At 40.7% G+C, this 25,970-nt stretch overlaps 2 protein-coding genes across 10 annotated transcripts in view; one reads left to right on the plus strand and one right to left on the minus strand.

Annotated features, from left to right (window-relative positions):
* tjp1a (tight junction protein 1a) overlaps window positions 1-25,970 on the plus strand; it is a 104,113-nt gene that overhangs the window by 61,657 nt on the left and 16,486 nt on the right. For all 9 annotated transcript variants that reach the window (XM_082528305.1, XM_082528307.1, XM_082528308.1 and 6 more), the window contains 14 exons: window positions 13,689-13,745; window positions 14,711-14,835; window positions 14,973-15,075; window positions 15,184-15,505; window positions 15,725-15,828; window positions 16,502-16,670; window positions 16,984-17,119; window positions 21,064-21,200; window positions 21,793-21,898; window positions 22,204-22,354; window positions 23,667-23,775; window positions 23,873-24,092; window positions 24,526-24,710; window positions 25,080-25,175. In XM_082528305.1, the coding sequence (XP_082384431.1) occupies window positions 13,689-13,745; window positions 14,711-14,835; window positions 14,973-15,075; window positions 15,184-15,505; window positions 15,725-15,828; window positions 16,502-16,670; window positions 16,984-17,119; window positions 21,064-21,200; window positions 21,793-21,898; window positions 22,204-22,354; window positions 23,667-23,775; window positions 23,873-24,092; window positions 24,526-24,710; window positions 25,080-25,175 (2,020 nt within the window). The remainder of the gene's footprint in view (window positions 1-13,688; window positions 13,746-14,710; window positions 14,836-14,972; window positions 15,076-15,183; window positions 15,506-15,724; window positions 15,829-16,501; window positions 16,671-16,983; window positions 17,120-21,063; window positions 21,201-21,792; window positions 21,899-22,203; window positions 22,355-23,666; window positions 23,776-23,872; window positions 24,093-24,525; window positions 24,711-25,079; window positions 25,176-25,970) is intronic.
* LOC309703837 (uncharacterized protein) overlaps window positions 1-25,970 on the minus strand; it is a 435,129-nt gene that overhangs the window by 5,241 nt on the left and 403,918 nt on the right. The window lies entirely within an intron of this gene.

Genomic DNA, 25,970 nt, shown 5'->3' on the forward strand with positions numbered 1-25,970 from the left:
CCTGTAAACTGTATTGTTCAGTGTTTGGGGAACTGCTGTCATACTAGTAAATTTTTAAACCTGATATTTGTTGCTTTAAAAGATAGTTTGCTTAAGGTGGTAAGGTTAAAACATTGTGCATCCTCTGCTTTTTCTGTTAAATTGGCAGTCAACTGTGTTTAGGTAGCACAATTGAGCCTCCATTTTTCTGGGACACTTCAAACCTGGTGGCAGGCAGAATTACAGAGTAAACATGGGACATACACGGAACCTAAACATTGTTCTGTAGCCTTTGTAGCATGTCATTTTCATAACGGAAACAACTTGGTGAACCTGCAATCTCTAACTCACTCTCTAATGTCTCTAGGTTGTAGTTGTAATAGTGGGACTATAGTGTTTCCCTTGGTTAGGTTCTTGTACATGTGCACGTCCACATGCATGCTGTCCTGAATGAATGATTAAAAAAAGTTTTGACTCTTCAAATATTTGAATTCCCTAGTTCCCTTTTTGAGTTTAAACAAAGTAAAAAGGAGCCAATACATTCTGCTGCCTCTCTAGTGTGTCTCCTATGCTGCTGACAGACTCCACCAACTTGCAGCTGGCTAGTCAAGTTCTCGTTCTGCTCTGTAACCACAGCTCGCAATAGATCTCCAGTGCAGAATCAGTTCCACCATTGCCAGCTGAGTTAGTGAGTCTGATTGCAGAATGAGATCCTCTCTGAAGCAGCGAAGCAGGTGATTGCAAATGTAAAAAAATCAAAGAAAGAGATGCGTTAGAGGTAGCTGGTTTGCAGTGTTTGAAATTAAAAATAAGAGCAAGGGATTTGTTTGCTAGTAAACTGATTGCATATGGAAACGTATAAACAAAGATAAAAATAACAAATGCTTAGTGAGTCACCAGGTGTTTCTCCACCTTGGTAATCCATCAAAGTGTGAGAAGCATAATTTGTTTCCTCAGAAAGTCAATCAAGAACTAAAATATTCATTATTCTACAGGTTCTCCAAAAACATAATCCACCATTTTATTCATTGATCATCTTGTAATTGTCACATTCCTGCTGTATTATAACATTAATTATGTAAGATTCTTGGTCAAATTTAAAAAAAAAAGAAAGAAAAGCTTTTAAGGCTCTTGACTTAAAAACTCAAATGAAATGGATTCTTTTCATCACTGGAGTAATATGTACAGCTAAGCTCCCACACATTCTGCGTGCTGATAACCATGTATCATGCTTGGGTAGGACTGAAATTAAACAGGACTGTGCTTACTTGTTGTATTTGCCCTCTCAGATGCTTTAGCTTCATGTGCTCATGCATAGCAGTTGTACTGCTATGACAAGACATTTGCAGTGCTTACACACCAGATCATCGATGGTTATCTGCATGAATCGCTGTAACACAAGGGATAAGGACGCACTGATTATGACATTTTGGGGGGGGGGGGGGATTTTATCGCTGTCATTTTTTTCACCGCAGTTTATCAATATATATCGCAAGCTTCAAGGTTCATTTTTACTGCTGTTATGTGCAGAGAGGAGGTTAATTTTGGTTTAAGTATTCTTTATTTTTAGTCAGATGAAGATAAATACACTGTAGACAAAATACAATGTACAAACTTGTACATTTACTCAATTGTGGTCACCCTTTACTCCAAAGCAAAACAAAAATACATTTTTTAAAAAGATGCAAGAAGTGCAGTAGTGTCTCAGTGCTGTCTGACAGAAATGTTTATGGCCAGGTTGGTAATGAGGGCCAGTTACGTAAATCACAGAGTTAAATCTAATATTTTTGACTGTGCTTTTACAGTGAAGTTTTTGTCATAAGGTATGGTATGGAAGAAGAAAGAGTCTGAGACTGTATGGTTTTGCATTGTGTGTAATCTAAAGTATGGCGCTGCTTCACATGACTTGTGGTGTTACCTGCCTTCGACACAGTCCTGTCTGCTTCTATTTCGGACTTTAAATAGCCCAAATTTCTCCCTTTTATCTTGCTAACACCCCCAAACACTGGTGTGTATGGCTGCGGTAGTTCAAATGTTAGCATATGTGCTGCACAACACTTTGTGCTTTGTGTGTCAGCCTAACCTGACGTGGCTCATACTCTATTCCAGTCACACGATTGGTTCAGTGTGGCCTTTTCTCATTGTCATTGGCCGTTCGTGTTGTTTGTCGAAACACGGAAGGAATGAGTTCTGCCAACTTTATATTGACCAGCTGTGTTTATGGCTTTATTGCCAAAGCCCCAAATGATGCAATTTTGTTTCCCTTTGTTTTTATTTGTGTGTGTTGTTATTTCTTCCCTTTTTTGTGGGGGTCAGGAAAACAGTGAAATGATTCAATAAAATAAAATAATCAAATATATTGTAAGATAACAAAAAAAATCAATTGAAATCAATTGAAAAGTGAAAAAAAAAATCTTTTTTTGTACATGTGAATGTCTCATTTTTAGCAAGCAATACAAAGATTCATAGATTCAGATAATATTAATAATAGTTAAATGACCTACACCTTTTGGTTACTGCACGTTCTACATTACTGAATAGTGAGGTAAGCCTTTATTACTCATTTGCGTATTCTAATTAGATGAATTCCAAAGATAATCTTCCTTCAATATTTCTTCTTGTTGTCTTGGAGTAGTTTTGGGTGTTGTTGTCTTTCTGTAGTTGTACATCTTTGTAAAGAATGCTCTGACCCCTCCCGATCTACCATCACTTTGTGGAACGGTAATTGTGTTGCCAGTTTAGTTCTGGGAAAATTTGTGCTCAATGGTAACTCATTAATTCACTATAGATTCTGGCCCACAACATGCCTATTGTAGCAAAGTCCTCAGAAAGCTTGGGAATGCCATTGAGTGGGTTGGGCCTCTCGTTTTATGGCACCATGTGACAACTATGAGTTGTGGTTTCTGAGTTGCGTAGTTTGGGAATGTTGTGCAATGTGAAAGGCATCGTGTTTATACTTCTGTGGATTACTAAATTCTGCTCTTATCTTCGTAAGCTCACAAACTCTCTGTACAGTAGTTTTTGCTGCTTGGACTAATTTTGCCACTCCTGGAGTGACACGAGTACAGCGGAAAGAGGCATTGCTGAGTCACACCTGTGTTTAATGTGTGCATACGCATGTACAGTGACTTCCAGCCGCAGTGTGAAGCAGAAACCATAATTTACATAAATGAAGAATGCCAGTGTTTTGTCAATGTTTAGTGTGTAACACGGACACGCTTTGAACTCTGCTGCTTGGCTTTGCCATAAAACAACCTGCTGTGTGTCAAATGAAATGGTTAGGCTCTCCATGAATATGTTTCATATTGATACTTATTTTAACATAATCTTAGTGTTGATTTAAACGCCAGGAAAAGGCATACCACAAGCAGTGACAGCTTGGCTAACTACTTGTATAAATGCTCAGTTTACCCTTTGCACACAGTGTTTGCATAAAGTCCCACAAGCATAATAGTTAATATAGTAAAAAACATTTAAACGTTCATATCTATTTTTTTGAGCAATTTTAAATACAAAATGAAAATGTATAAATGGTTTGCCGTTGCCCTAACATTGCACCTGACATCCTGATGCTCCCACTATAATCTTCCTTCTTTGAACAGCTTTTTATTTCCTGACAATGTGTGTCTGTTTCCCATCATACCCGATGAGCTAATCAAAATCTTAACTTTTAATATAAATCAATTGTCAGTGTCAATCCACTGCTTTCCATTTGACTCTCCCATCTCAACAGCTGAGAGTTGTAACTAAGCCTTGGGCTGAGTGCCTGTCAAACGGTTGTATTTCACTCCTTTGTCAGGCACAAACCGCACAACACAGCCGGGGAAGTTTCTGGCAAGCTAGCAAGACACAAACAAGCTGAGAGATGCACAACAGTGTTACCAAGATACACAGACTAGAGAAGGATGCCCTCCGTGCTAGTACATCAACTTAGCATTACAGTTATTTGCTGATCTCAAATTTGGGGAGGAGAAAATTTGGGATAACGGTGTAATTGCTATTCACTCTGTATTTGTTTTTCTGTTTTCGAAACCAGAATGACAGTCTTTGTTTAATCCGCTTATCAAGTTGCTAGTAGCACATTATAGACTGAGGGGATGTGGCTGCGCAGCCATACATGGTACATAAAGATGGACTGTGATCCCACCCACTGGTTTTTAAAGTCCTGTTTTGGAGCTGAGTTGAGCCTTTGCATGGTTGTCATCTTGGTGTTTTAAACCTGGATTTGACAAGTGAGGGGTGACTCTGACAGTGAAATTGCACATTCATTGACTAATTAAAATCACGTTCATGTCATCAGCCTGAAAAAAATCATTTTCTGAAACTTCATGTAACCATAACTTAAACGTACATCTGTTATACTGTCTATGCAACCAGGTCTGCACGCATTTGCACAGAAAAGTTGTTTCTCTGGGTGGGGGAGGGTGCGCTTTTTTTGTATCGCAATTGAAAAAAAAAAAAAAAGATGTGACACTCAGAGCAAGCTGCCAAACATTAAGTATATTCAAGATATTTCCCATGCTTACTTTGATGCCCAAAATGTAACTGAGATTCTTGTTTAAATTTGTATATATACATATTATAGGTCAATTCTCTTGTTGAACTTGCGGTTTCTTTTCATTGGTTATTAATTAAATTATTAAGAGTAATTTAGATTTTATTACCCCTGAAGTACTGAATTTATCACACCTCTGAGTTAACATGTATCACAGTAAATGGCAGCACATGTCTTCAGGTGAATAGACGATCACTTATATTGAAAGCCACTGTGGGTTATTGTCATTTTTCACCGAAATCTGAATCTGATGTATTTTGTTTCCCTCATATTAAGTCACCTCAGTCCCGTTCACATTACACTCACATTTTCACTTGTGCTGATCTGTGCCAGAGTTTTCATTTTGTGCTCACTGAGTGTTAAAAGGAAAAGGAAAAAGGAGCGAGAATGAAGCAGAGAGGGCGGTTATGGCAGAAAGCTGCAGAGCCTAATGTGAGGGAAACCATTTGGAATGAGAAATGAGCTGAGTGAGAGCCTCGTCTCCTTATCTGTGCATTCCTGTAATGTGTGCATGTGTGGGAAGGGAGGGGTAGGGTGGGAAAACTGATTGTTGTGTGTTCGGTTATTGGCTGAATTCAGAGTTTCAAGTGCTGGATCTGGTTATCATTCCAGTGCTTTGGCTGACAGTTTGTTTCCACCGACACAAAAATAAAGCACAGTAGTGGATGTTTGTGTTCTCTGGATACAGTTCACAGTGGCAAAACAAAGGTTTCACCTCCTGTATGTGTCCTTATGGCACTGAGGATACCATGCTTTATCTCCACTGAAAATATAGATACCTGCATATAGTTTAATGTGATAAACCAAAGACTTCTGATAAACTCACTGTTAAAAAGAAAGAGGTTGACTCGTGAAGCGATTTCCTCTCAAGATGTCAAAGAAATTTGAACCCTTTCTCATGTATAGTTTGACGTTTAGTAGAATAGTTGAATACAGCCTCTAAAGCATGTTCATGCATTGGATTTATGTTCATTGGTACATTCCACACCCATCTGCACACAGAAAAAGAGAACAAAAGAAACTAAAACTGCTCGTTTAAGCAAAACATTGCCCACTCCTTGGCTAAAAATCACCAAAGTATAAACTGCTGTCAATGAGGCTGTTTGAAATTTTTAAATATCTAAGAAACTCGCAGCCTAAACTAAACTTAAAATGGAAAGTCAGAATCACAGCAGAAGTTACTGTTGTCCTCTATGACCTCAGCACTTCCTGTCTCCCTAGGCAGAGAACAATTAGTGTGGTTGGGCTGAGATGACTTTGCTGCTGGATAAGCTGCACATGAGATGTTAGCCTAGCCTAGCCTAGCCTAGCTGTGTGTTTGGGTCAGTGGATAGCAGTGAACAGCCCACTGCACACCAGCTCTGTGGAGCTGCAGTGTGGTCAGTGACAATAAGAGGAGCCTGCACCTGACACAGAGCCTCTAATGAAGCAACAACATCACTGCATTCATTGCATTGAGATCTAGATACAAATATAAGCTGCAAATGGACATTATGCTTAAAAAAGATCAATGCAGTCACCAGTATAATCTGGTTAAACGCTAAGAGCTTCTGTATAAATGATCTAGATGAGCAATTTCTTTACAGAGGCTGTAACGCAATTAACTGACAAGATATTCTCTCAAAATCGAATTCAGAATCAGATTTAGTTCAAGCTTTGACTGGTCGTTTCCTAGTTGGCCGACATCCTCAGGGTTAAGACACGGTTGTTTGCATGTATGTTCTGCTTCTTTCATTTGAGTCTTAGCAGTTCTGCAGTTTACTGTAAGAGCCATTCTTGCTGACAAGAGGTGTTATCCATCCATCCATCCATCCATCCATCCTGTTCTGTCTGCTCTCATGAGACGGCAGCGGTAGACTTCATAGAGAAGCGTGGCTCAGATTAACGTTTTAATCCAAAAGCCTGGATTATAGGTTTTGTATTTTATTCCTACCCTCACCATTCTAGCACTGAGTCTGTCAGATCATTTTAGTCAGAGGTGTGTGCGTGTGTGTGCGTGAATGGTTTTATTTTTTGTGACTGTGTATCTTGAGTGTTGCTTTAAGGAGAGTCCTGATGGGGAGTTTTTCCCCTCTCTCTCCAAGGAGCTGTGTGACAGAGTAGAGCTGCTATTTGAAACTAATTATCTCAAGCATATTTGAACATGTCAGCACAACCGTACATCATTGCTGACTGAGGCTCTGCATCATTGTCATCGCCGTCATTGTCATCTGCCTATTGGCTACAAGCGCTCGTCCGCGCGCCCTCTCTCCTCCCATCATAGTAACGACCTGCCTTTAAATTTGCTGCTGCTGAATTCATCTGTTTACCGCTGAAGGTGACGGGAGTCATTTTCTTGCGGTTGTTGTTAAATGTGTTCTTCGTGGAGCTGCACAGTAGACATTAATCTGAAAGACAGGATGTAAAAGCATACCACTAAGGCTTACACATCGCATTTGTTTGCTGTTGAGTGCATGCCCTCCGGAAAGAGCGTGTGTGTCTCTAATTAAGTGTTGTTTGAGTGTACTGCTGCCTCACTCTTTCCTTTGGGTCTATTAAGACGGGAGATATGGTTTCCATGGATATAAATGCCCCAGTAAAGGACTGAGTTTTTTTTTAGTAAAGGGTAGTGATACTGTCAGAGTCACCAGTCTATTCATCTTAATATCATTCTCTATTGTACCTGATGCATTGATGAATTGGTTGAACATTGGTATCAGCCTATGATCAAATAAAGATGACAGATGGTAATTGCTAGCAGCTGATTTTTATCTGTTGTGTTGTATATTTAAAAAGAGACGCTATGCACAGAATAGTTTTTAATAGTTTGCACAGAGATTTCTCTGGAAGCTGGAGCTATTTCCTGCAAACAGGAAATGGAGTGTTTTCCTGTGGGTGCTGTGGCTGTGCTTGCCTACATCCTGCCTCAGGCTATCAGAGAGGAGCAGGCACAGTGACCTAAACCTTTGCAGGAATTTGCTTCACACTTGTCGGCATCTCGACACTGGCTTTCGCTTGCCTGCAGTTCAGTATTTCTCTCTGTGCCGCTGAATAACTTAATGTGAATAATGAGTGGCTCTCACTCTGTGGCAGAAAGGTCAGTGCTGACCAAATCTTTCATCTTTTCTTCTTTACTCATCCCACATTTTCACCCCGTGGGTTGCTGTCAAAAACGGCACCTTGGACTTTGATACGCCTTCTTTATAAAGCATTCCTGTGCTTCAAATGAAGGGAGGTGGTGAGTAATGGGTTGCTGGAGAACAGTTTCATTGGTAAAAACTGATAAAGAGCTTGTGTTGTTCTCCTTGAAAACCTCCCCTTAGCCCATGGCATTACTCATAAGATGACCTCATGGTCACCTTCTGCTTTGTCAGGATCCTTTCATGCTAATAACTGGATTAAGTGAGTAAAGGTGATAGATAATTAAGCCTGTGTTGTATATGTTGTTGTTTTTTCTTACTATTTTGTAGTCAGTGCCACCACCTGGGGGTATGAGACCAAGTTTTTGCATTAGTGGATGTTTCCAGATGAATGCTTGAATTTGTTTGCACAGAATAGATGGGTGTGTAGTACACATATTTTTAATGCGCTGACATTGTGCACACAGTTTGTGTAGATTATCTGTAAACGTGCACACATTTGAAGACTACAGGAACTGAAATGCACATGATGAAAACTTCCACGCATGCTCTGGACACTATTTATCATTTCTCTCTGCAGCAGGTTATTATTGTCCTTTTCATCATTCATTTCATTCCAGTCGGTTCATCAGTATGACCCAAAGAACCGGATTAGTCTGTGTCTTTGAAGAGCCTGAGTGAGCTGTTATCATCTGTACTGGACTGCGTGTTGTGGTGAGCCAGGCAGGGCCAAGTAAGTCTGGCTGTAGCTTGAACAAAGAGGCCCTGTAGTGTTAGATCATGGCTGGTGGGTGTGTGTTTGTCCGTGTGTACGGACAAGTACACATGTGTGTAGTTTGATGGCTGCTCTTTGTTTCTCAGCCCTAGGCCTCACTGGCCAGGGCTCAAGCCTGACTAATATGGCTGTATAAATACACTAGGCTGCCGTCAGTTTGTGCAACATCAAGCGCGCCATTGTTTCACACAGCTCTGCGACTTCAGAGATAATCCTCATCGTTTGTTCCCGTGTGTATTTTTAATATTGTTTTGCTCCAGAAAACGAGACACACTTGTGTTCATATTTGTTTTGGCCCCACGTGTTCGCTGATCTTTTTTGCATGATCGAGAACATTACTGTAATAAAACATGAGCTCACCGAATTACCTTTTGACACTGAGCTTGGGTTTGATAAAATCTTTTCCACACAGAAAATTCCCGTCTGTGTTTATTTGTTCTACACAAAATGAGAGCACACTTGCCTCCTGTATCCAAAGACCAATTAATTAGCACTTTTGAGCCTGTGTTTGTTATTCTTTTGATGTCTCTTAATAGATCCTTTGTTTTAAATATGCTAGTTATTTTCCTCATGGAGTGCTTTCATTTACCCTTATCCCAGTTTTCCTTAAGCTTCACTGCTGCCTGCTTTCCATCCTACTTATATCTCAGACTCAATCAGCAAGGCTGTTAATCGGGACTTCATATTACAGTGTTTAATTACCGCAGTAATCTCATCTGAGAGGCCTAGCTGTAGTTCCAATAGGGTAAAAGTTAGAAGTAGACTAAGAGGATGACACAGTCTCTCTTCTTGACCATCTTTAATGTAAACTTTGTGTTTATAATAAACACAGTATTTCTTATGTGGCATATGTCACTAGGGAACCTCCTTTTAGTCTTAGAAACATCAGTAAAGACAGTGTTGTTACGCTTAAATCCAAATTAAGTAGTACGGTCAATTAATTTTAAAAAACATTTTCAGGCGTTATGATGTGATTGGAGGTTCAGCTGACATCTTACACATGTGCAGTTCAATCGAAAAGCACGCTTTCTCTCATACCGCCTCCACTCAATAAGTTAATTAAATCCAGGCCATTATCTGTAAGTTTCCCATTTTTCTTATGAGTCTTGTAATTAACCTATTGCCCCTCATGGCTCATACACTCAGTACTAACTGTACGCCCTCCCTAGCACGGCTTGACATCATCGTGTGAGCGCTGTAGGTTTGGACGTGTGGGATGCTTCAATGTTCAAAGCACTTCGTTTTGATGGAGCAAAATGAGTTTCATCCCATTTCTTTTTGTTTTCTGAACACATTCAGCTCAGTGTTGTGCGCATGTGCGTGAGTGTGTGTGTGTGTGCGAGTGTGTGTGTGTGTGTGTGTGTGTGTGTGTGTGTGTGTGTGTGTGTGTGTGTGTGTGTGTGCGTGAGGAACAAACGGGAACTCTTCTCTCAGCAATCACATGCCTATGGTTTAATGTACAATATTATGACTGTCAATGCTAGGGCTGAACGATTATGGAAAATAATCTTATTGCGATTTTTTTGCCCCAATATTGCGATTGCGATGCGATTATTTTTTTAAGGTCTTTGTCTTCTGTATTATTAAACAAAGACAAGCAATACATCATATAGTATGGCCAATACTATATTACATTAATTTTAAACTGTTCTTTCCTGGAAGACAGACCTCTGTTATGATGACATGAGGTGATGCATGAATTGATGACTGACATTTTTATTTAACTTCTTCAATCACAACAGTATATTTGAACATACACAATAGTTTATTTTTAGCTTACAAACATCTGAGCATAAAGTGCTGACAAGGAACCCTGGTGTAAACATTAAAATGAAAGTCAGTACAATGTGCAGATTGCAGAAATATACATAAACAAAATCAGTGGCTTTACCACACTCAGTTTTTCGACATCTGTGAACTACTAGACAGTCATTCAATTAAAAAATAATATTAAATAAATAAAACTAATAAATAAAAAATACACACATCTTACTGATCTCTGCAGTCAGTAACATTACACATAAAGTGCAAACATAATAGCAATTGTATAAACACACACACAAACACGCCTTTAAAATTTAAAGGCGTGAAATTGGACGGTCTAGCCTTCTGATTAGCGTCACCGCTGTCTCGGTGGAGTTTAATAAACTCGGCCGTCTGCTTCTTGCTATCTAAAATATAACCAGACACTGGTGTAAATTCTCGACTGTCTCATACTTCTGTTTAATAAGTTTTCTGTTTGACGTTTAGTCAGCTGTGTGAAAACCAAGGAGGAACCCACCCGGGGGATTAATAAAGTTTTATTTTATCTAATCTAATAACTTTAATCTCAGCCAAACCGATTTACTCACGAACAAACAAAACACTGAAAAAAGCCCAACAATAACATTTTTAGGTTGTCTAAGTGACTTATATATTACGTTTAACCCGAGCAGCGAAACTCCGCGGTGATCTGAAAATGATGTGCCGGGAGTTGTGCCGTTCTCGGACGCATCAGTAACCCTCGAGCTCCCGGCTAGCTGTCGAGCTGGTGGGTAGCAGACGCCTCTGAAAACGTCGAAGCACTTTTGCAAATATGGGATATCTTGATAAACCGAGCAGATATTTGAGGTTTACACAACTACTTTCTCGCCTGAAAATATGTTAAAAGTTTATTTTGTGACCCAGAAAGATTAGTATGAGTAATTTTAAAACTTAGTAGCGGCCGCCATTGTTGGAAACTGGAGTTTGGCTGGGCCGCGCTATGAATTCTGGGATATGGTAGTAATTTGGACAGCCTTCGGCGCGTCGCTGTGACGTAATCGGTCTACAAATGCGGCCTCAGGAGGATGCAGCCCATGAATTTGGACATGTCCAGAGTATAATCGCAGCCTTTGCGGTTAGAAAATTGCACTTGATCATGTCGCGATATTATCGCAAATGCGATATATCGTTCAGCCCTAGTCAATGCCATTGAATCTATATGCAGCCAGCAGTCACACCCTCCTGCTGCTCCTCTCTCTCCCTGCCTATCAGTGCAACCCACAGTTAAAAAAACAAGGCTGCCTGACCGCCTGGTCATATGACCCCAGCACATTGTTGTTTTTTTATAGTGTAGCCCCACTCTGCCTGTCTGCCTGGACGGTTGGCTGAATGAATGGATGAACGGATGGACGGATATGTCACAAAAAACTTTACAGGAATGGATGTGTTTAGGAATGTCATTGGGGGTGCTTTAGTTAAATGGGTCAGGTCCCCACACACTATAGAAGTGTTTCTGTGGGAATCATACTGGCTGACAGGAGGGGAAGGAGGGATTTTGGGGGGTGGTAATAGGGGGATGCCCAAGCCCTCCGCTCCAATTATGGACATAAATAACATACACACAGAGCTTCAATGGAAATTGGGATCAAGGGGTTAACTGTATTCTAAAGATTCAAGCCAAGTAATTCATTGGCATCGAGTTCAGAGGAGTAAATGGAAATGACTGACCACAAACCCAGTAATAGCAGCAGAGGCTAGTGATTACAGAAACACCCTGCTATTATTTTAAGTACTTAAACATGCAATTTTTACACATTTAGTTGGAGTTGTTTATCAGTAAGATTAATCAGCAAATATTCTGCACGCGTAAAAATGTTCAGGCTTGCTAGAAGCCTGAGCCCAAATATAACTTTTGGTTATTTGAAAGGCTCTTCTGGTCTCCTCCTTTTACCAGGTTGATTCTTTTCATTTGATTTCAGCAAATGAAGGTATCTAGGATCTTGCATCCATCTTCTGGTTTCTTCGTGTTTAGCTACACTATTATGTGAGACATGTCAGCAAACACCAGACACTGACTGTTGGTCACATGCAGTTGGCACCTCCTGTAAGCTGTATATTTAGGATAAGGGACGGTGATGACAGTAATGACCATGATGATGTCGAAGATGATGGGTGAGATGGTTTGAGGATTAGGTGATAATGAAGGGGTGCTGCAGTGGGATTATCACGATGACAGGGTGGACAGATGACATGGTGTGTTGTTTTTTTTTGGTTTTGTTTTTTTAAGGAAGATTAAAGAAGGTGTAGTAAATAAGCACCCTTCAACATGCAGTGGTGTGGGTTGAGTGGTTTTTTTTGCTGTTTACTTTCACAGTGGACTGTACTGAGCACTCTGCCACAGACAGCTGTACCATCACTCCCTGCAGGCAGGCAGACATGACAGCAGTGTTGCTTCATCAGCTGGAGGAAGGCTGTAATTTAAAACTAGATCCATAGCATTGTGGGAGTTTAAATAAACAGTGATGTTTGATAAACAAACTGAAGACTATCTGTTTGACCCAATAATAGCAGGAATGTTGCAAGCTAATATTTTATTAGTTCAAAGGCATTATTTATCCCATTATTCGTGTGGATATTTCATATGAAACATTGTAAAAGTAAAAGAAAAGCCTGTATTTAAAGGGGGAAAAGAGGGGGAAAATGATGATATAACTTTCTAAGTAAAGGCAGAATGTGCCTGCCTGGAATCAGTTTAATCCAACACAGCAGCACAAATGAGCAGCTAAATATCTTGGTTGTTTTGGCTCTCCGAGTTAACCCAGCCAGGAATAATATAGGAATGCTCACTCAATCTTTGAGGCCTCAGTTAGTCTCTGCCAGCGCTTTACTCATGCTACTGTCATTCATAATCTTTTCACATGCAGACTTTTGGTACTCCAGGACGTAGTCATGCAAATAAGCAAGAGAGGTTACCTTGCTGGTAACCAAACAACCACGCCGTCTACTGAAAGGGAACAGAATATGGAAATGTTATTTGTAGCTGCAGTTTAGCCCTGTATAGTTGTATATTTAAAATCCATTAGATGTTGTCATTAGTTTATCTGAGTGAGATAATGTCAGAAATCTAAAGGAAGCCACATAGATGATGATGTGCATACTTAAGACTGATCACTTTTTTGTGTGTTGAACTGAAGTAATAAAAGGTCTTTTTGTTTGGCACTGTGCGTGTTTGCTGATCAGTCAAAGGGCTTTTACACTATAGGCCACATTCACCCATTTGCACACATTTTCATGCAGTTTTTATCTGTTTTGCACAAACTCGTGCATTGATGGATGCGTCAGGGTCAGTTTGAGGTTTCCTTTTTCCCCCCCCCCCCCAAAGATGCTTTCACAGTAGCTAGCGATTTATAGAAATATGTTTGTTTTTTTAATTTATCAATTTGCATTTGAGTGTACACATGTAACTCACTAAAAAACTGCAGGACTGATCCTTTCTCTCTCATCTCTTGCTTTGCAGAGTGCGGCGATGGAGGAAACCGTCATATGGGAACAGCACACAGTTACCCTTCACAGGGTAAGTGTTTACAGTTCTTTAATCCACTCTTCCCTTTCTCCTCTTTTGTCATTCTCCCTCTCTGCCTGTCTCTGACACCCAGATCCTGTAGTATGTCTTCTGTGTTTTTCACTTTTCCCTCCCTGCTGCTTTCTGTCCTCTGCCTGTCCATGTCTGTTTCTCTCTGCTGAGTCGCCCAGCTGTAGCTGCAGGATGTGCGGTAGTGAAACAATAGTCAAGGAATCCAGATGGCAGGAAACAAAGCAAAGGAAGACAAAAATCAGCATCCACTTCCTTGCTACTTCATTTCACTTCCTTCCTGCTGGCGATATGCTCTTCTCTTTAACACAGCACTAGAGAGCCTTTTTGTATGTGCTTTTTGTCCTGTAATTATGCTCAATTGCACCACCTAACCTCTGCAGCTATTGTCAGATTGATGAATCACTGACTCGCCACTCTGGTGCAATTCACATCGTCAGGCTAACTGTCAAGCTATCAAAGAGATAGAAGAGTGTACTCTCTGTAGGCTTAATGTCTGAATGTACTTTGCTTTGAGACCTGAAACTCTTGTTAGTTGATACTGTTGTGTCGTGAGATTGTCTTGAGCACCTGTCTAGACTGCCCTGCTTGCTGTAATCTAATTAGTGGTGGCTTTATTGAGACTGAAGGAGTGGCCCAGTGCAATCTGTGGTTCTCAGCTTTGCAGTTCTCCTGTATTGTTGTGGTTGTAAGATTAGCTGTTTGCATCACATATCAAGATCTGTTGATGTGAAGGCAGGAACAGAGCTCTATGCTTTTTGCAGATAATTGTCTGAAGATCGGCTGTTAGCAGATCAGAACAATACTAACCCAGCTTTTCTCCTTTGCCAGTTTGATCAACATCGCACAAGCTTACCTAAGTTGTCAGATGTTTACAGCATTACAGTTACAATGCATTTACCATTTGTCTTATTAGTCAGCTGTGGTTTATATTTGTCTTTGTATAGGCCCCAGGATTTGGGTTTGGCATTGCAATCTCGGGTGGGCGAGACAACCCTCATTTCCAGAGTGGTGAAACATCTATTGTAATATCGGATGTGCTGAAAGGAGGTCCTGCAGAGGGTCTGCTACAGTAAGTGTTGACTGTATTTCCTTTATTTCATTGGGAGTAATATTTTAAGCAGCATTACACGTAAGCTGCCCTAATATACGTAATGCCGACTCATTTTTCTGCACTGTTAATTATTTTCTATTTATTTATTTTTCCAGAGAAAATGATCGAGTAGTAATGGTCAATGCAGTCTCTATGGACAATGTAGAGCATGCCTATGCTGTTCAACAACTTCGAAAGAGTGGCAAAAATGCAAAGATAGTAAGTACAACGCTATAAATATATAGCATGAGTCAGGGCTAAGTACTTCATGGTCAGAGAGCTAGGGACTAACAGGCTTTTAACATTGTAAATGTTCTCTCTTTCAAGACTATTCGCAGAAAAAGGAAAGTACAAATCCCAGTGTCACGGCATGGGGACAGGGAGACGATGTCTGAGCACGAGGAGGAGGACAGCGATGAGGCCGATGCTTACGATCACCGCAGTGGACGCGGTGGACAAAGTGCCTATGCAGGTGCAAGCGGAGGCACGGGCACTGGCAGGCGTCACGATCGGGAGCGTAGCAGCAGCGGGAGGCGGGATGCCTCACGGGAGAGAAGCATCTCACCACGCTCCGATCGCCGATCACAAGCCTCTTCTGCTCCACCCAGGCCCTCCAAGGTCACTCTTGTCAAGTCCCGCAAAAACGAAGGTGGGTAATGTGTCACCAATCAAAAAGAGTGACTGCTTGTTTTGTGAATTCATCCAATTTACATAAAAGTCAAATTATTGAATGCGCACGTTTCTCATTTACTGATATTCACAGTAAGGTCGATCACATTTTTAATTACCTGCTAACTTTATTTGAACCAAGTGATCGGTAACTGTCTTGTAGTGTAACTTTGTTATGCTTAATCACCCTTGAAACCAGAATATGGACTGCGGCTGGCCAGCCATATCTTTGTGAAGGACATCTCTCCGGAGAGCCTTGCAGCCAGAGATGGAAACATTCAGGAGGGAGATGTTGTACTGAAGGTGAGAGGAAAGACGAGCAGATTTGTTTTCAAAGTGGTTAAAGCACAATAACTGGGAAATCAACTGGTCAAAAAATGTAATCTCATTTAACAGTAGTAGAGTAGAGCGTTTATCAGACGCCCTTTTTACTTGAAGTTCTTACAATTGTGCCCTTGTAGTTGGCGATCTGCTGAAAGTGGCTTTCAGAATGAGGTCACAGTTCATTACTATTCAGACTCACCAGCAGAAATACAAGACATTGCATTATTCCTTTAATTTTTTTCCCTATTCATTCAGACTTTGAATAGATAAATCCCCCTTCTTCCCAAACAAATGCCTGTTGAAATCCAGTTTAATGTTTCAGTTTTACTGAAGAGAAGTTGAATCGTTTTCTAGTTGAAACCTGATCACAGGACAAAGTATTACATAAAATAATGTGTGTATATATAGAATAGTTTTGTTTTAATATGTGTAGTCTTGGCTTATTTTCACTCTCTGTGCTTGTGACCGCACCCTCTGTGTATTATAAACACATTAAATATGTTTATAGCTTCCTCTTCTTATAGGCTGTGCTCCTAACTTTTACTCTCATTAGTTTGTTATCACAGCACACTGTAGGCTCCACAGAAAAACTGCAAAGAGGATATTATGTACGTTTACCTCTTGTGCTGACTTGTTCCTCTTCCTCTGGCAGATTAACGGCACAGTTACAGAGAACCTATCACTGATAGATGCCAAGAAGCTGATTGAGAGGTCAAAGGGCAAGCTGAAGATGGTAGTGCAGAGAGACGAGCGGGCCACGCTGCTCAATATTCCTGACCTTGACGACAGCATCCCATCAGCCAATAACTCAGACAGAGATGGTGAGACAACAAACGCGTACTCGTGGATTGCAGCTAACATTTGATTACACAACTTGTGTGACGGTGTTTTTTCCAAGAGATGTGATTTATTTTAATGACTGCGATGTCAAGAAGACGGGTTTATTTATAGAGCGCATTTCAAAACATCTCTAAAACTACAATGAGAAACAGAGAACTGATCCTCGCAGATCATTCCACTCTTAACTAAAATAACGTGTTTTTATTGTTGTTCCAAATCTCAAATGTCGATTTCTTTCTTTTTTTTGTTGTTATCGATAAAACCGTAATACATACTTCAACTCATCTTTCACAGACATTTCAGAGATACATTCACTGACATCCGATCATTCCAATCGATCCCATGGGAGAGGAACTCGATCCCGTTCGCCTGACAGGGTTGAAACATCCGAGCATCTCCGCCACTCACCACGGCAGATCAGCAATGGCAGGTAGGACACACACACGGACACACACACACACCTCTGACAACTATTCTGGTTACAAGGCACACTGTCACCCACCCTCTTCGACCTCATATATCTTGCTCAAGACATAACATACATAAACCATCACAGTCCCTCTGAAACCATCAATAATTTCCAGTAATGGATTTCTCTGGGAAAGAGCTGAGGAAGGAAGTAGGGATTGATCTGCTGGCAGATTAATGCCTTGCTTTTAAAGTATACTAGACTGTTTAATATTAAACACAAACCTGATTTTGAACCTTGCTGGAATAACTCTTTTAAGTAGCCTCACCACTGAACCTTTAAAGTGGAGTATATATGAATAATAACGCACGCTTTTAATGATTATAGTCCAATTAATAAAAACGATTTGCACACATTATGTGTTGTTCTTTTTTTTTATCACTTTACTGTCTGTTTGTCTTACTTTCTCTTACTGCCTGTTGCATCTTTCAATATGTTGTCAGTCTTTACTGTCATTTAGATTGCATAGGTTTTTGCAGCTGGTTTATAGATGGATAAAGATGGCTAACACATGACGCTCTCAGTGGGTGTGGAACTTGGGCATTGAGTGGAATGAGGTAATTAGCTTTTCAAGACTTTAATCCAGTTAATTAAACAGGAATGGGTGGTGAAACAGGAATGGTAATGTTAAGAAAGAGACCCATTTTGCAATGAGAACACGTTACTGGTTTGTTAATGTGGTCCACAGTAAAAGTCTAACTGTGAAGTAGGGGTGTTGAATCAGGGCCCTCCAGCACTTGTTCCAGACTGAACTACTGTTTCATATCAAAACTCCTTTGGTTGCAGATACAGTGGGCTGAGATACAAACTAAAAATGCTACAGAGACCGTATTTGTAGCTAGATAGACAAGAGGTTAGGGCTGCTCGATTATGGCAAAAATGATAATCACGATTATTTTCACTGAAATTGAGATCTCGATTATTTGACGATATTTATTTAACAATAACAATGTATTGAATAATGACTTTAAAGATTGTCAAAAAATAATATAAAATAGTGCGAAAATACTGATAACAGTGCAAATGTTTGCAATATAAGAAATAAATGAAAAATGTGAACTTTGCAGTGTTGCTCTGTGGTGCAGCTACGACACCATAGCAAAGTTTACACACTGTGTCTACTTGATCCACGTCTGACTCCGCGAACCCATAATGTTTCCACACCACTTAAGTTTTTTTTTTTACCTCTCTTTTCAACCAACAGCAGTCACTCTCCTCTCCAAATAACTTCTGCTTAGCTTTCCGAGCTTCCTTCCGATCCTGTTAATTGTTGTGACAGGTGTTCGAAATGCAGAGAGGTGCGCTCGATTTGCCACACGGAGCAGCGCGAGAGTAAAGCACGAGGGCGGGGCTAATAATCGGCTCAGTCATATTTAATGATCGTTGAAAGCCCAGATCGTAAACGAGATTAAAATTCGATTAATTGAGCAGCCCTACTAGAGGTTCTTGTCATTGTTACATTCGATGCTAATTAACTTCATCTTTTGATGTTTGTGTTTTTTGAGATTTTTGAGAGGCAAATAAAAAAGGGTAAATTCCTCAAATCTCAATGGGGTAAAAAAACAAAAGGCCAATAAAAACTTGCCTTATTGAGATGGTTGTTGAGAGGTTCGCAAGGTGTTCCTGATGCTCTTGCTTGTGTAACTGTCTGGTGTATCACGCTGTGCCAGACTGAGTGACCCTGCATCAGGATGAGTGCAGGTTCGCCTTTGCTTTGACCACACTCGTCCACATGTTGTGTTTTGAACTCTTATCCCTCTGTTATCAGAGTATATACACACAAAATGTTGTATGTCAAAGTCAAAGACACACATTATATTTTTCATGCATCCGTTTGTGTAACGGGTGAATCTGATAAGCATGGAGATAAGGAGGAGTTTCACCTGCTTCTCATGTGGCTGGGATTTATCAAGTGAGTGAGTCTGACTGTCACCGCATGGTGATGTAAGGGAATGTTTTTAGGAGCGGTGAAAGGAATTTGACATACTTCCCACAGTGCTTTGGCCCAGACGAGATGGTTTGTTGAATCTGATTGGCGTGCAGCGCAGGCATTGTTTTCTCTAGGACGCAACGCTGGTCCAGGCTTTGTGTGTCCAACAGATCATCAAAAAACAGCCCTTCATTAAGCGTCTCTCTGTGAGCTCGAGTAAAAGTTGTGCACAGGCAAAGGGCTCCCAGTGTTGACTGTCAAGGAATTAAGATCAAATCCCTTAATTGATAATGGTTGAACTTGCAGATGCACATATGTGAGTAATTATTGTTTTCTTCTTAAAATATTGTTGTGCATGATTATTTGATTTCCAAATACTTTGTTTTTCTGAAATGCATCTAGTCAGTGTTTCTGAGTGAATTTCTTTTTCTTTCTGCAAATATTCTGAGGCTTGTTAGTTATAGATAAAGGGATTGTTGTTCAGTCTGCCTGTGCAGCCACTTCTCTCCTGTTTCTTCACTTTTTCTGCATCTGCCTTCCTTGCTGTTATTTTGCCTGTACCCATACTATAAAATGTGTAAGTGAGGGGGTTGAACAGAGGGTTCTGTCAAATGGTGTTTGTCAGTGTGACGCCTTTTTTAGCACCATTCTGCGGCAAGGAGCAGCAGAGATTTAGGCCACTCCACTCTCTCTCCCTCTCTGTCCCTTGCTCTTGCTCAGTTTGTCTCTTTTCTTTTCCTCCTCCTTCTCACACTCTTCATTCATCCATTCATTAAATACACTCCGCGTTTCTCTTTCTCCAATTACAGTTATGTTATTTATCCTCGGGGAGATTTAATTGCACTGAAGGAGTACATTTGTGATACTGAATTGTCGTGACAACTGCTGGGCAAATTTGTGGGACCAGAAAAGGCCAAACTGTGGTGGAAACTATTGCAAATAAGTGCCGCATGCTGCACTTACTTTATGCATCAGTCATTTGTGTGTGTATGGATGTGCATGCCTCATTGTTGTATGCGCATTAATGACTGCAGTGTGCATTTTATTTTATTGTTTTGTGGGGGGTTTGTACTATGAGTGCTAAACTGAAAGGGCAGGAATCAGCAGAGCTGTGTAGTCTGAGCTGCCGGTGCAGCCTGCACCTTCATGTTCTTGTACAAAAGCTTCTGAATACAGCTCAAGTACTGAGCCAGCAGTCAGTCATGTGATCAGATTGGAATTCAACCATTGTTTTTAAGCAGCAGAGGCCTTTCTACCCTCTTGGACATGACTTGCTAGACTTGCACACACACACAGTTTTCCCTTATTTATTTTACCCAGGTTAAACAGGAACCGGGACTGAAACGTATCCCAACTAAAGAGTTTACACTGGGAGATTCAGTCGGTTCTCTCTTCGTGCCTGCCTGTGTAGTCTATAAAGTGTGAATTTATATTCTTGGAATCTGGTTTGCCACCTACGTACTGCACAGACCATGTGAAAAAGGAAGAAAGAAAATGCTTCACTGCAAAGAACACACAACTTTGAATCACTAGCAGATGTGCGGGATCTTTTTGACAGAGCCACACATCCTTGTTTTAATTGCTTATTGTCTATTCATTAAATACTTTTGTCCACGTGCCCTTATGACGTAATCTACTGTTCATGCTATTTCCTTCTAGGTTCATTTAGAGAGTGTGTGTGTGTGTGTGTGTGTGTGTGTGTGTGTGTGTGTGTGTGTGTGTGTGTGTGTGTGTGTGTGTCTTCCTGGTAATCTCAGCACAGGATGAAACTACCACCAGTCAAAACATGAAGTCATTCTTAAACACACTAGTAGAAAAGAGAAAAAAAACAAACAATGTTACTGTAATTTAAGAAATTCATTAACATGTCAAAACTGCTGCCTTTAAATTCTCCTGCTTATAGTTTTAATTGTCCATGAGTACTAAATTCACATTTTTATTATAATTATTTATTTATTCATTTTTTTCATTTCAGTCATCGAAGTCGAGATGAGGATCGCATATCCAAACCGGGGTCCATGTCCACACCAGTCAAAAACTCTGATGATGTCCTGTCACAGGCCAGTGACCAAGCCAGCTCCAGAGATGACAAACAGTTACCCCCACTGCCTGGTAAAAAAGCCTGACATCGTCATCATTATCACCACCATCATTATCGTTAGCGTTAGTAGTGTGTTCTCTCGTGTTTGTGTCTTTCACCACCTTATATAGTTCTCTCTGTTGGAACCTTTAACGCAGTGAAGTACAGTTTAAGTCTTAAGGCAGACAGATATTAACTGAAGCTGAAAACAGACTGCTGCCATGGCACATCATATGAAACATGTCAAGTGCCGCCCTTAGCGTAAATAGGAGGGGTTGTTCTGCAGAACGTCAACACGAAGGGCACACACAGCATTATATGTCTACTTTGTTCCTCTCTTTCCCATCACAGCAGATAGAACCAGGTTCGGGCGTCTGTCTGAGATTTCTTCCTTCCTGTTAAAAGGGAGGTTTTCCCTCCCTCTGTCATCACCATGTGGTTGCTCATAGGGGGGTCATCAAATTAAATACAAGTACTGTTCAACGTATTAAAGTAACCGTGACAGTTTGGGCAAAAAGTAACATGTAATATATAAAACATCAGATGCTTTAATTTTTAAGGGTGGTTTCACTTTATCTCCCACTTGGCCGTCTCATTCATACAGTGTGTTTGTGTTTATGCCAGAACCAAAGCCAGTTTATGCACAGCCTGGTCAGCCTGACGTGGACCTGCCTGTCAGCCCATCTGATGCCCCTGTACCCAGTGCTGCACATGATGACAGCATTCTCAGGTAAATATTCTTGATGTGGTGTCTTCCAAATTGAGTGCAGTGTATATACTCTGTAGATAAAATATTACGAGTGTGTGAGAGTCCTTTTTAAAAAAAAAAATTTATTAAAAAAACAAAACACGAATAAAGCTTCGTGCCACTTGTTCAAATTGTAGTTCTGATTCAGGCAGAAACTCTGCTTTGGCTCTGTTGTTATAACCTGTCATATTTGCTTGAATAACTGGCCGTGTTTTTTTTGTGTGTCTCTTAGAATGATTGCTAATCTTTTTACTTAACTCTGTGTGTCCACCTGTGTTTTCCCGCAGACCAAGTATGAAGCTGGTCAAGTTCAAGAAGGGAGAGAGTGTCGGTCTGAGGTTAGCAGGCGGAAACGATGTGGGAATTTTTGTGGCAGGAGTTTTGGAAGACAGCCCCGCAGCCAAGGAGGGGCTGGAAGAGGGAGACCAGATTCTCAGGGTAAGATGTGTTGATAAATTAGGAGAACCCTATTTTTTTTGCTTAAGAAACCTGACATTTTGTCTATGCACTGTACCAGATTTCGGATGCGAGAACGTGTTGCTGCAGTTGACTGGTTCAAAAGAAAAAAAAGATAAAGATTAGACAGATCTCTTCATTTCATGCCATGTAACTGCCCTGTACGGTCTTGGTATTACGTAGCTTGTAAGATGATTATAAAATATTCTTTTCATTTATGTTTTTGTCCTAACTGTCGCTATTTTTGTCACGTCACATGTTCGAGAGTGAAAAGAACATCTGGTGTTGTTAAAATAGGCGAGCCATAGCGGCTAACACTAACTTAGATAATATGTAGCAAAACTATGTAATCCGTGGCCACAATAGATTTGCTTTTGCACAGAGACCTTGGGAATAAAGTACAATGTACCCATCAGTCAGTGAGTCATTCTTAGGCCCTGCTTCATATCAAAACTCCCCTTGTTTCCAATGTGAAGACACAATAGGGGTCGTTCTCGCATTCTGACCTCGGAACAGTCGACTGCCTGTTTCACTGAACACTAGAGTAACATTGTGGATGAGATGATGGAAACCCTCTTGATGTCAGAGTTGGATTTATTCTGACATGTTTATACAGCAGCAAGACACCTGCTGTGAAGCCACACAGTTTAACTTGTCAATTTAGCACAAGCTGGGGGGAATTGAGACTAACATTTAGAAACTGTTTACCTATTAAACCATTTTGGTATCTTCTTCTCTTAATGAACAAACAGTGTCTTCTATTCCTCCCACTCTACACTGTAGACCTCTTTTGTGCCTGTGTTCTCCCTGCTGTACAAACAGATCTTAGAGACTTCCAGGACATTGTTTCCAATCTTTGGTGGTTTCCCCTCGGTCATGGTGTGCTAGCTGGAGATAAAGACGTCAAGCCCTTCTGTTTCTGAGAAGAATAAAGGTGTCTTTCTGTGGTTCAGTGACTCAGTCCATGTGTTTCTGGTTCCCCTGCTGCCCCTCAAGCAGAGTCAATAAACAGTAGCTATTGTTTTAAGGGCAGCAGCAGGAGAAGAGGGGGTGGCTGCTCGGTTAAAAGGGGAATGCTTTCCTTTCTTCTGTTCCTTTTTATCCCCTAAGAAATCAGATGAGTTGTAGTCAACAAATAAAGTTGCTGAGGCAACTGTGTAACCAAGTAAACTTAAATCCAGTAGCTTTCAGCAGCTCTTATAAGCGTTTAACAGCCATTATTAAAAATAATATTAGCCTTGAGTTGGCTTGTGCTGTTTGTCGTTCATTAAGTTCATTTCTTCTGCCTCTGCAGGTGAACAATGTGGACTTTGCTAACATCATCCGGGAAGAGGCTGTGCTTTTTCTGCTCGATCTTCCAAAAGGAGATGACGTTACTATTCTGGCTCAGAAGAAAAAGGATGGTAAGGGATGATGGCGTCGAGTAGCGTTTTGTATTGTAAACATGAAAGATTGTACGTCAAAACTAATCCTCTGTGTTATTATCTGCTTTGGCTTCAGTGTATCGAAGGATAGTGGAATCTGATGTGGGCGACTCCTTCTACATTCGAACGCATTTTGAATATGAAAAAGAGTCACCATATGGGCTGAGCTTTAACAAGGGAGAGGTTTTCCGTGTGGTAGACACACTCTATAACGGCAAATTAGGCTCCTGGCTCGCTATCCGTATCGGCAAGAACCACCAGGAAGTGGAAAGAGGCATAATCCCCAACAAGAATAGGTAAAAGATGTTTCATGGCACACATACAGTTGGTTCTGGCATTTGATGAGTGGGCTAACAATGCAGGTAGAGGAATTAAAGCAATATAAATCTGAAGAATTAATTTTATGATCTACTGTATTTCACACATTTATCACAATTTATGATTAAATTATCATATCAGCCCCACCAATGATGACCTGGGCCTGCTGACTTGCTCAGCTTAACTCAGATGGTTGGTTAGCTGTACAAACAGGGCTTTTAATGACGCAGACACCGGTCAGCTTAACTTCTAATGTGATGGCAAATCCATAAAGACCATCATAACTGGATAACCAGTTAGCATTCAGTGCTCTACATTATTGTTGCAGTTACAGTAGGAGTATGTTACCGTGACTTGTCTCTCTGGTCAGTGTAAAGTTTTACACTTTTACACCTTTTCTTCCCTTTCCAGAGCCGAGCAGCTATCCAGTGTGCAGTACACCCTTCCTAAAACGCCTGGGGGCGACAGAGCTGACTTCTGGAGGTTCAGAGGGCTGCGGAGTTCCAAGAGGAATTTGCGGAAAAGCAGGGAGGACCTGTCAGCCCAGCCTGTTCAGACCAAGTTCCCTGCCTACGAGAGGGTGGTGCTGAGGGAAGGTAAGAGTACAGAAGCCAAAGGCAGTTATAGCAATAAAATGGGAGGCTTTCATCCTTATTATGCTTTCTTCTTTACTGTAGGACTAAGAAATTTTTAGGTTTGTGAGGTAGCGCTAACTAGGATTTGCTTTGTAAACACTGAAAAATACATGTACACAAAACAAAGGTAGGCTTTTTGTATAAGCAAAGCTTGGATAGTTTGGCGTGTACCAGTTATGTCAGTGCACTAACGGTGTAGCTTCACTTTTCTCCTCTGGCCATGTAAGGTCTTGAATCTGTGTGGTTTTACACCAAATGTATTGAACACGTCTACAAGAACTGACTGTGATGTGATATGTGTAACACACACGTGATGTTGTTGTGATACAGCTGGGTTCCTGAGACCTGTGGTTATCTTTGGGCCGATCGCAGACGTGGCCCGAGAGAAACTGGCCAGGGAGGCGCCCGAAGTGTTTGAGCTAGCCAGTAAGTAACAAAGTACCCTCATGTCTAATATCTCATGTTTCTCTGTCCGTTTTATCGAGACCGTAATCACCCATCACACACGCCAAAGCTGAAAGCTGCTTAAATCTCAGCATGCAGTTCTCACAGGAATGATTAGTAGCGAGTAGATGTTAAAGTCACTGTTGTGTTCTTATTATGTATGCGACATCTTTAAAAATCCACACTGATTATTTAGATAAATAAGGTCCTTATTAAGGATATATAAAAATGTTGTTTTAATTTAATTAATTTTACATAATTATCAGAAGTTGGGGATTAAAATAGTCGTTATTCACAGGGCGCAGTTTGGATTTCTTTACAAAACATTTGCCTAGTGAATTTGTTTTTTACTAGATGACCTCCTCCTCCTATTACTACCTACTTCCTGTTCTTTTAATAGGCCTGTTAGTCAGGTTTGTCAAGCTGTGTTTATTTCCCCTGTCACTCTTTCAGTCTTCCATTTCCTCTGTTTATCTTTCACTCTTTGATACTCCAAGCAGAGCTAAACACTCGTCATCCACCTCCTCTCACTTGTAGAAATTTCGAGCATCTTTTAATGTGCGGTTTTCATTTTAATACTCGGTGTTGAAATTCAATTACCTGAAGTGCAGAGCCGCACATGCACCAATGTACCCAAACACATGTTCAGCAGACACATCCACACAACTGTTTCCAGTCGTTGATGTTCATTTGCACAACTCAGTGATGTTTGTGTAACTGTATTTTCTTTTCAGAAACACATCAGCAACAAGGAGGGGAAAGTATGTGACTTGGTGC

This window comes from Aulonocara stuartgranti (genome assembly GCF_965226115.1).
Source record: "Aulonocara stuartgranti genome assembly, chromosome: 1".
Classification (NCBI taxonomy): domain Eukaryota; kingdom Metazoa; phylum Chordata; class Actinopteri; order Cichliformes; family Cichlidae; genus Aulonocara; species Aulonocara stuartgranti.